General features: G+C 32.3%; 1 protein-coding gene across 2 annotated transcripts; it reads right to left on the bottom strand.

The window, feature by feature from the left end:
• Positions 1-3,039: 3,039 nt before the first annotated feature.
• LOC108485568 (cyclase-like protein 2) lies at positions 3,040-5,259 on the bottom strand. 2 transcript variants are annotated; one of them, XM_053024316.1, is made up of 6 exons: positions 4,788-5,259; positions 4,592-4,636; positions 3,854-3,926; positions 3,657-3,754; positions 3,426-3,496; positions 3,040-3,332 (listed from the first exon to the last, which is right to left on the bottom strand). In XM_053024316.1, the coding sequence occupies exons 1-6, from the start codon at positions 5,101-5,103 to the stop codon at positions 3,207-3,209; spliced, it is 729 nt and encodes a 242-aa protein (XP_052880276.1). In that variant the 5' UTR covers positions 5,104-5,259; the 3' UTR covers positions 3,040-3,206. The 2 variants fall into 2 exon arrangements, with proteins under 2 accessions (XP_052880276.1, XP_052880277.1); XM_053024317.1 differs by having other exon boundaries at positions 5,034-5,255.
• Positions 5,260-11,675: the final 6,416 nt, after the last annotated feature.

Raw genomic sequence — 11,675 nt, 5'->3', positions numbered from 1 at the left:
GAATTAATCACAGCAGGATAAACATAGTATTTGCATGGTAAGGAAAGTGATGGAAATTACTGTAATATTTCAACCGCACCATTTCACCATTCTTGAGAGAAACTCAATCATATATTTAGTTTAATTTTGTAAAAATTAATATATAAAATTTCGAGCGGTAAAAATGAAAAAAAAAAAATTCGCCCTAACCTCAATGTTGCCATTCCTTTTGACATTGGGACTTGTTCTGGCTGAGTTATAGTTGTTCATTTTCGAAGCCCAGATGCATATAAACAGCCGGTGGTTCTTGTGAACAAAATTAAACCCCCAAAAAGGAAGCTGGCCTATTATTGGAACAGCACCCATGAGCCCAACACCATACTCAATTTGGTCCAAACTTGCACTTCTTTGTTACGTTTTCTATATTGATGCTGCAAAAAGACGTGATCATATTTTCTTTGATTGCAGCTTTTCAAGGAAGGTGTGACAGTCAATTTTGCTCCTTTGCTCCATTCATAGGGTTATGGGAACTTGGAGACAAGAGTTAACTTAGGCGATATTGAAACTTAAAAGGAAAATTCTTGCTTGTTGCTATATTCTAAGTTGCTTGGAGTGCATATTTATATGTGATATGGAGATAGAGGAACAAGAGGTATTTTGGTACATCTTTCTTAACTGAAGATGCAGATTAAAGAGATTGTGCGGGCTCGATTAGGAGGAAGACCAATCAATAGAATTGATCCTGTTAATGCTTCACTTTGTGCTTCTTGAGATATCATTGGTTAACTTGGATTAATGAATTTCATCTTTCATAAAAAAAAAAAAAAGTTAAATTCTTTTTTACTAAAATAGCTTGATTTAAAATTTTACCTTTGGGAAGGATCAAATATATATATTTCCATTTAACAATGAAACTTAAAGAGTTTAAATTGAATTATTAATATTTGTTAGGGACTAATGTTATAACTTTACCATTTAAGATGACACTCTTAAAATTTAGTGTAATGGAGGATCAAAAGCGCTCATAACATAGAGAACATTTTGATGAAAGCCTCTATTTATACTAAGTTTCAAATGTTAGGTGTGTTGTATGTAAAGTATGTAATTTTTTTAATTCATTAATTAATATATTTTCTATAATCTCAAAAAATAATTTTTATTAATTAAATGAGAATTTGTTTACTTTTTTCTTAAAAATAAATATAGAAAATAAGATATCTTTTAAAAGTAGTAAAATAGTAAGTCATTAGATAAAATAATTTAAGTTAAAATGAAATCAATATTTAACCAAAAAAATCAATTAAACATTTAATTAATACATAAATCTATTAATAATAATATACAATTTTGGAAATATAAAAAACAAATTGTAATATTAATTGGTAAAAAATAAAATAGTTAAGCAACATGCACTAATTATAAACATATTTAATAATAATTATTAAGAAATAATTATTAGAATTTGACTTCCTTTTCAAAACAAATCCACGAAATGGTTTTCACCTACATTAAATAAATAACGGATAAAAAAATAATTTTAGTGTAACAATTCATTATTCGTCGATGTTGAAAAACTTGATTTTGGAGCCCGATTTCATAAACCGAGTTGTTCCAGAAAATTAAATCGAGAAGTTTACAAGATGAATAGAGAATTAGAGAATAGAATTGATTACTTAGTAATTAATGCATAAGGACAGATTAGTAAAGTAGCAAACATTAGAAAGATTAAGTGAATAATTAAGCAAAGCCTTTGAGAGTAATTAAACCATGGCTTCATTTAGTTAGTGGGAAGCCTTGATTAGTTCCATTAACCTCCACTAACCATTTCACCATTAAATATTTGCCATTAGATTAATTATATTAAAACTTGTTTAAGTTAAAATTAAAGGAAACTAAGGCCATTTCTTCTCTAGTGTCGGCAAACAAAAGAAAAACAAAAATTTGAAGGTTTCTCTCATTTTCGATCAAGTGGAGAAGGAGGAAGAAGCTCCCCAAAACCTTAAGTCCCTCTAGAATTTCTTGTAGTTTGAGTAGTTACCATGGTTGAATATTTAGAAATTTTAGAGAGGGGAAGTAAAGAACTCGAATTTAGATAGTGTTTTTGGATAGTTAGTGGTCCTTCTAATATAATCAAGTTAATGTATATCATTTTTAATTTGAATGATTTATTATTTGAATGTGAGAATCTGATATTGTTTTCATGTTTAAATTATCAAATGTAGTTAAAGAAATGATCAAAAATTCAAAAGAGAAAAGACCGACGTGTTACAATTTGTGCTAGCCTAATTCAATTGGCTTACATAGCTTATTAAGTAGTTAAGCTTGATGACTTATGATATTAACTATCATGGTTTGATGATTTTGAAAGTGGTTGGTATGTTTTAAATAATAAAATGATTTTGGTTATGTTATTATCATGATATTTATGAATGGTTCATGTTTTGATCATCTTCAAAAGAGAAAATGTCCTATTAAACTAACAGAGATGTGGTTCGGGGTATAGTTGACATGTTTGTAGCGTGTTTGAAGGGCTCTACACTTCGTGCACGACGCCTTCTAGCCGTGTACTTGATGTGTTAGATGATTATGCTCTCATGAGATCATTGGTGCTATGGAGGAATCCCATGTATCTGATCATTGAGTACGCATTTGGTTCATAGAGACAAAAATATTATTATATGGATCTGTGTATCCGATCATTAGTGTGATGGAGGAAACTCATATGATGTGCTTTGCGGTAGAAAAGGGGGTTGGCAATGCTATGGAAAATCGAATTAAAGCTCAAGCTGAGTCGTACAGACATGGTGCAGCTTGAGGGTGATCAAGCTCTAGTTCAACTGATCCGCTTTGGTAGAGATACAGAGATTGTTGGACGTATCAATTCTAAAAATTTAATACGAAATTTAGCTCCACAATCAAACTTGCCATGACTATACCTCAGTGATTATAATAAATTATGAAGGGCATTATTTAGGGATGCTGCACAAGTTTCACTTGAAGGTATATAGCAGCTTGCATATCATATTTTGCATTTTTTTTCAAATTATTAGTCGAATCAAATTCTAAATACGAACACGATACATGCATTAAACATGTCGTAGTAATGCGTTTTTAAACATATCCTCTCATGTATTAGGAGCAAAGGCATGAAAATCAGTACAACATATATGTATTCCTTACCTATGGTTTGGCAAATATCTTACTAACTTGAAATCAGCATTATTGTTTTATGCAGTGAGAATGCATCTTGTTGGGCATCCATCTGCACCAACCATCCTCAAAGGTAGGCAATGAACCGTATACTTCCCCGGCTTGATTCCATCGAGGTTTAGACCTTCGACTATAACGATTTCCTGAAGAAAATCAATCAGTTTTAGTAATGCACTCCAACACTATTCTTTGTTCATATAACTAAAAATTAACATGAGAAACCTCTTTGTTCTTACCCGACTTTTCAGCAATATATGATGAGTAGGGGCAGCATCAACATAAGCAGAAATAGATAGGTAATCGATTCCTACAATTCATAAAGACAGATCAATGGTTACTAAACACGTTCTGTTGAGGCGAGTTTTAAACTGAAATAACGACCGGACCGACATTTATGCGCCATAATTAAAGCACAATTCTCAACCCCAACATGTCTCGTTGTTAACAAAGAGAGACTGAAGTCTTACCAACAAGTTTGATGTCGGTGTTATCAACCAACCATTGCGCCCCATCCTTCTTAAACCCTGTGAAGTCTGAAGCAAACTCTCTCCTATGCATCAACCTCCTAAACACCAAAGTTGACATGTATTTCCACGACGTTTCAGCATTACTAGGATTGCTTTATGAATAGGTAAAATGCGAACGTAAGTCCGTTTATGTTTACCTGTCTGTATTAAGTGTTTTGAAAAGCACACGATGAACTCCCCGGGGAATATTCAACGACTTCATAACTTCAGCTGTAGGTTGAAAATATTTTAGGTAGTGATTACTACAACTCAACACAAACAAAAGTTTATAAAGATGATGCACAGAGATCTATTTTGTGATGTTGCACTAGAGCATCCTTGGACTCATGACCTTGTATTAGAGCTTAAGGGGGCGAATTATATGAAATACAATTTGACCAGGAGGTGAATGTTATACAATGTGGACACTAAATCTAAAATAGATAATAATTTATATATAAAATACAAAAATCTGAAAATTCCATGAGGGGCAATCGCCCCTGCGCACCCCTGGATCCATCCCTGACCTCTTCAGCCTGTTCAGGCATGGAGAGGCGCCCCTGGGCTCTTTTCATGTTATCAACATGATTCTCTAACATGTTCAGTATTCAAAACTCCAAAGCATCCCTGACTATAACTAGCAGGCAAGGTTTTATGATTAAACTAGTTATAACTGCATACAAATCCCAGAAACAGGAATGATTGTAGAGTGAGCTGAAGTGAAATTTAGAACCCCAAAAGTTATAGCAAATAAAACATGTATGATCATCAATTAAAAAGGAAAGTCCATCATACCAGTAATGTTCTTGTTTCTTGGAACATCAACTACTAGAACAGGACCTACACAAACAATAAAACATGTATGATCATCAATTAAAAAGGAAAGTCCATCATACCAGTAATGTTCTTGTTTCTTGGAACATCAACTACTAGAACAGGACCTACACAAACAATAAAACATGTATGATCATCAATAATATCTCCAGCTCTAGCAAACCATAGAGATTAATGAGCTAAGTTGCAAAGAACTACCAAATTTCCAACAATGTAAACACCAAGCTAAAGGGAAAAAAAAAAAAAAAACCAGTTTACCAGTAAGTGTTTGCAGGCTAAGTGTGGAAACATCAAAGCCCTCCTCATAATACTTTTGAAAGAAGTGGCTAGGGGCATCAACGTGAGTTCCAGTGTGGGTTCCCAGCTTAAACTCGGATTCATTAGCCATGGACCCATTTTTAATGCTGGAAACAAGCCAAATGAAGTGACCAAGTCCCTTCTGGGAGTTAAAAGTGGGCAACTGGGAAGTGATTTTGTGAGTTATATCAAAGATTTTGGCATTACCATCACTGTAAACTACAGCAGAACTGGAAAGGATACAGAATAACAGCAGGAGCGTGTTATTATTGTTCATGGTAGTAAACTAGTTTCAGATTAAAGAAGCTTTGAGGAGTGTTAGTGTGTTACAGCTGGTGAGTTCTCTATAAATGACAGATAGGAAATAGATCTTGTCCTGGGAATAGATCATGGAAGGAGTTGAACTGAATAGAAAACGTAGAAAAGAGGCCCTCCTATTTAATTTCTTTTTTTTTTTCTTTTCCATTATTTTTTATTATATTTGTCAATTAATAGAGATCTAAATTGTCAAACATGTTGATTGAGTGATAATTTTAGCTTTTATCTTATCTTTAATTTATGAGAATGGTCTATGTCAACCCTATCCTTTTATAAATTAGATTTTTTTGTTAATTTTAATATTTTTAATTAGGTTTGAATTTTGTAGGAGAAAAAAGTTAAAAATAGGAGAAAAATTTGATTTGTTATTTTTTTGAACAAGATTTGTTATTCTCTTATTAAAAGGGATAGGACACAATTTCATATAATCACTTCTCTTAATTTTATATATATTGAAATCATCGATTTAATTAAGATGAGCATCAACCAAATCGAGTCGAATCAAATGAAAAAACTTAGATTTAATTAAGTTGATGAGTCTTATTTTATCAATTTAACTCGATTTGAGGATTTTTCAAATCGAGTGAAATGAAATTCAAGTCAAATCGAATCTAATAGAATTAAATCGAGTGAAATTATTCGAGTTAAATTAAAAAATTAAACATGTCAAAATAAAATTTTGTTACAATGTTAATTAATTTAATATTAGAGCACATAAATCTGAAATCATATTTATTTGAAAACTTTTTCAAAGAAAAAAAATATATTTTAGTAGAATAAACTTAAGTCATTAATTAATTAATTTAGGTCCACAAAATTATTATTTTAGAAAAATTTTAGAGTTTTAAAAATTTATAAAATTTGAAATTTTTATAAATATATTAAAATTTAAAAATTATTTTGATTTTTTCTTTGTAATTTTGTTTACAAAGAGAACATTCTGCCTATTTTTAAAAGATAGGGACCAAAAGGGTATTTATACTAATATGTTATTCGAATTATTTAAATTGTAAAATTTAACTTGACTCGAACTCGAAACTCGAATTACTTATTTGAATTGACTCAAGTAAATTAAGTAACTTAATTCGGTTAACTTGAATTTTTTTTATTTTTTCGAATCATATAATTTTACTCTTTTCTATTTTTATTGTTAATGAATTATGTCTCCAAAATACGAAAGAATTTTAATAAAATTATGAGACTTGAAAAAGCGAGTTTATTTTAGATTTGGATTTTATGAATTAACTTTTAGTGCTAGTGTTAATGCCATGGTTTTCTTTTAGCAACCTGGTGAGGTTTGTACTTTTCTCCTGTCTTATTTTTATAATAATAATAATAATAATAATAATAATAAATAAATAAATAAATAAATAAATAAATTATCAACATCTTTATAATAAATAAATAATAATTAAAAAAAAAACAATCACATCTCCTAAAATAAATTCAACACGTTACTACAAAATATCACTCAAATGGCTTCATTTTTGTTGACTTGTGTTTTGGGCTTTGTTGGCTTAAATTTTGGTATTGAAAATTTTATACATAACCGTCAAGGGCAAATATGCATTTTGATACTTGAATTTAGTTTCAATGTTTAAATTAGTACTTAAAGTTTTCTTTGGTCCAATTAGATGCTTGAACTTAGTTTTAAGGTTCAATTTGGTACTTAAAGTTTATTTTGGTCCAATTTAAGTACCTGAAATTGGTTCCTTGGTTCAAATTGGTATTTAAACTTAACTTTTTAATCCAAATTAGTACTTAATTATTTGATCCAATTTGAATTATAAAGCCAAGTTCACACTACAATCTTAGAAGCTCAATTTATGTGTCTAACTGAATATAAAAACTTTAAGTATCAATTTAAACCTAAAGACGAAGTTAGAGAGCTAATATATATTTACTCATACAAAAAAGTTTGCAAGTGCAATCATAGTTATAAGTATAATAGATGTTTCAATAATTATCAAATTGGTACAAACCACAATTGTAAATTAAAGTTAAAATAAATCTAACCATTTATTACATGGTGGGATTTATACTTAAAATAAATATAAAAATAACTTACATGTAATTGAGCTCAAACTTAGTAATTTTGGTTGCCAAAGTTTCATCTTGTCAAACTTGGTTCCAATAAAGTTCAAAACAAACTTTTACACTAATTATAAAATTTAATTTCATTCTTTTTTGAAAAATTAATTTCATAACATAGTTATATTTATTTTAATATTATTAATTATTCAATTACCATTAAAAGTAGCCTAATAATATTTTTTGAATATAATGATGATTCAAACTTGGGATATTCGATAAAAGTTTGGTCATAACTTTATGTTTTATAATTTTTAAAATAGTTTTACATTTTAATCTTATTATAAGATACTTCACAACTCGAAATCCAACTCATCTTGCAGGATGCCTCACCATCTCGCTAAGTGATCCCATTACACCTCAACACCTCATGAAGTTATCTCGTCACACCTCACCATATTACAAGGTGATCCCGTCATGTCTCACCATCTACCTAAGTGATCCTGTCACACTTCACGAGGTGGAGCATGAAGGACATGCGAGTACTACTTGCCTCTTATAGTGATACATGGGTGCGAATTCTACCAAAGAGACACATTTAAGGGTACATGTCGAGCCTAAGGAGGAGCACGTCATATGCATGGTGCCTAGCTATCCCTTAGCACATCACATCAAGAAACTATGCCTTATAAATATGAAAGAGTTGCTCTCAATGAGAAGAGGATGGAAAAATATTAACAAATTGGTGCAGTGAGCGTGGAGGCACTTCCGGCTTTTAGATTGAGTAAAGACCTATATGACTCACCCAAATGAGAGATCCTCCACCACAAATTTTTCACACCAAAATGTGAGAGGAGAGGCTAGTAATCATTCCAATGAACTCGACCTCTTTAAGTATCAACCCAAAAAATTGGGCAACTCAGACTAGTAGGAAGCCCACTATGCTCTCAACCTTAATTTTCTGTCAAACCAATAGATTTCCAACCCATCTAACTAGGAGACTCCCTAACAGCAGCTTGTAAGCTTAGAAGCACAAATACACATCTTAAAAGAGTAGATGTCCTAACAAAACACCAAATGTGAGTAGCAACAACTTTCTATTACAAGACAAGATGAAGAGAAAGTATGAAAGATGCAATTATCTCATTTAAACCATCATGATAGTGTTGTGCCTCTACAGGGGAGGGGATATGGAACACATGCAAGGCCATGATAGCATGAGATGGATGCTTTGCATTAGGATGTCCAAGCTTTACAGCCAGATGTCTAGGATATGGATTGGATTTTTTGTTCCAACAATCCTTTGGATCTAGAAATTACAACTGTAAGTTTACCTCCAAAATTTAATGTGCCAATGGAAGTCTTTGAGGGAAGAAGGGGCACACAAGCACATTTAATGCAGTACAATGACTATATGAATGTCCTGGGAGCTTCGAATGCTAGGAGGTGTAAGGCTTTTTATATGATTTTGAGAGGAAGCGTTAAGGATTGATATTTATCTTTGTCGTAGAGCTCTATTAAGGGCTTCACTCAGCTAGGTCAGATGTTTTTAGGAAGGCTCTGCGCTCACAAGACAACTATAAGCACACCAATAGGCTTAATATCAGTCAAGCAGAGGCTTTGCAGGAGTACATAAAACATTTTCATGCAACGATATTGAATGAAAAAAACCTGGAAGAATAGTGGGTCATTGATGCTTTTATCATTGGGGTGTTGAATGAGCATGTTTAGTATTCGTTCACAGATAACAAACCGCAAAATCTGACAAACCTCTATAAAAGGGATCACAAATTCGTAGAAGCGGAAGAAATAAAAAGGTCAACTTGTAGTTCTTTTCATTAGGAGGATAGGTAAGTTAGGCAAGCAACAAATACTCAATATACAACAAGAACAAACATGGATAACCCAAATTGGTAAGGAGAGAGTAGAGAAATGAGCAAAAAAGATGTAGCTAAAGCACAACAAAAAGCAGCCAAGTATTTCACAATTTCATTATGTGATATTCAGTCTATCTTTATCTTAGTTTCAGTTAGTTAAGTTTCTTGAATTCATTTCTTTTAGATACATCCTTGCACTTGGAACATCCGCCACTTAAAGAAATGCTATGTGTAAGCACACTAAATTAATTTAATGAATTAGGCTTATTTCCATCATTTATTATAGTTTCAAGTTAGCCGATAAGCACTAGTTTAACGCCCTAAATAATTTATTTCTGTTTCTGTAAATCTTGACACAAATATGTATTTGTTTCAATGGTTAAGTGTTCTAGGTGTGTGTATGAGGTCTTGGGTTCAAGTCTTACTTTTGGCAAATTTAGTTATTTTTTACATTAGCCTTATCCTTACTAGGTAAGCTTATGTTATATTATTTGTAAACTCATATTAGAATGAGCCTACTAGTTCGAGTGGTAAAGAGTTAGCTTGCTAGAGGTATTGTGTTCGAATCCTCGTGCAAGCGTGGATGTTAATTTTTATCTTGGTTGTCTGAGAGAGTTTGGATGGGTTTGGAAGTTTGTGTAAGTAGATGAAAGAGTGGGTAGCTGGGATTGGGTTAGTAGGAGATTATGCCTAAAATTAGGGTATCAAACCCAATACCAATAAAACCATTTTACCCTCTACACGTTAAGTAAATTAGAATTCTCATTCCTGAGAGCTACTAGCCACTATGAGTCATTTATATATATAAATAGATCTTATCCGTCTACTAATTCATTTAGTAATTGAATCGAACCGCCCTTTTAACTCAGTGGTAGAGTAACACCATGGTAAGGCGTAAGTCATCGGTTCAAATCCGATAAGGGGCTTTTGACTTTTTTTTTCATAAAACTCCTATGAAATGGTAGTATTCATATTGAAACATAGGGATGTTGTTTGACGTAAAGAAAAAAAAATCGATATGCTAAAATAAAATATGAAATGAAATTGAAACAAAGCTAATGAGATAGAAATAAGGAATCATAAATAGAGTTCGGGTTCGAATTCTATAGATAATATGGATGGTGTTGCCTATAATGATGGACAAATGAAATACTCTCCCAAAATTTTATTTATCCACTTCCCATTTTAAAAATAGGTTGGTTGAACTTAAAAATTCCTTCATTGAATAAGGAAACAATCCAATTGCATGCACTTGAATTGGATTGGACCAACGAAATCGAGCGCTAACCCCTATTTTTTATTAAATTAATCGATCAACCTCCTGTCGAAGATTTATTTTGTATTAGATAATTTTGGAAAAAAATTTGACATATTTCACTTTATTATGAAAATAAATCCTACTACTTCTGTTCCTGGAGTTTCCATACTTGAAAAAGAAAAGTGAATGTTAATTTTTTGTCACGGTTGTCTGAGAGAGTTTGGATGGGTTTGGAAGTTTGTGTAAGTAGATGAAAGAGTGGATAGTTGGGATTGGGTTAGTAGGAGATTCTGCCTAAAATTAGGGAATTGTGAGATTTTATTTGATTTTAATTTTTATTTTATTACTTTTCTCTTTCTTCTCAAATTCCCAAATTAGGGAAAGAGTGAGGAGTTTATCTTTTCCTTTTCTTTTCCCTTTCTGGCATTTTTCCCCTTCTCTGTAAATCTTTGCTTCTTTCTTCTTCAATGCTGTTCATGAACCTGTCGTTCAATCGTGCTACTGGCATTTTCAGGTTCTTTAATCGGCTTAATAAGTAAAATTTCGTTTGTTGTTAACTTTTGGTTTTTCATATGTTAGCGATGTTAAATGTTAGCCATTAATTGGTGATTAATTGATGAAATTTGTGATTAGGTAAAGGTTGTGAGGTGAAAAATTACACTTTAACGGCTTACTATGCGTTAGCGGAGGTTTATCGTCGGCGATGAGTTCTTAGGCATTGTTGAATTTCTATCGTGAATTTGTATTTTGGTTGTTAAATCGGTGTTTGGGGTACTGGTTTTTAGGTTTGGAAGGGCTCGGGATTGCTTTCGCATCAAAATCGTACCAAATGTGTACCTAAAACATGAGAAATCAAGGTTCGGTGAAAGCCAAAAAAGGGCACTGTCGACGCCACACGAGCGTGTGCTCGGTCGTGTGGCTGGTCGTGTGCAACACACAGTCGTGTGACTGTCGAGGTGTGGCCATGTGTGAGACACAGTTGTATGACACCGAATGTGTGGCCCAAGGCCAATTTGGGCACATGGCCACACGAACATGTGGGCCCAAAATTCTAAAATTTTTCTTAGGATTACACAGGTCATTTCGATCGACTGTAGGCCTACCGTAAGGTCAATAAGGGCTAACCAAACCCTATTTTATATGATCTAATATTTTGACAGTCTGATCTGAGTATGTATGTCTGACTGTACTGTTTAAGTATGTATGTTATCTGTATATAAGCATGTTAAGCATGTTAAATCTGTTATTTCTGTATCTATAATATGTATCTGTGTTTAGGGTGAGATTTGTATATGCGAAAAAAGTGATCTGTACGACGACCTTTCGCCTATATTATGGCAGCTTGAATGCATATTATTTGTTATG

The sequence above is a fragment of the Gossypium arboreum genome, chromosome 13, assembly GCF_025698485.1.
Source record: "Gossypium arboreum isolate Shixiya-1 chromosome 13, ASM2569848v2, whole genome shotgun sequence".
In the NCBI taxonomy this organism is placed as follows: Eukaryota; Viridiplantae; Streptophyta; class Magnoliopsida; order Malvales; family Malvaceae; genus Gossypium; species Gossypium arboreum.
Note: the sequence above shows the minus strand (reverse complement) of the source record. Positions and strands in the feature narration are given on the sequence as shown.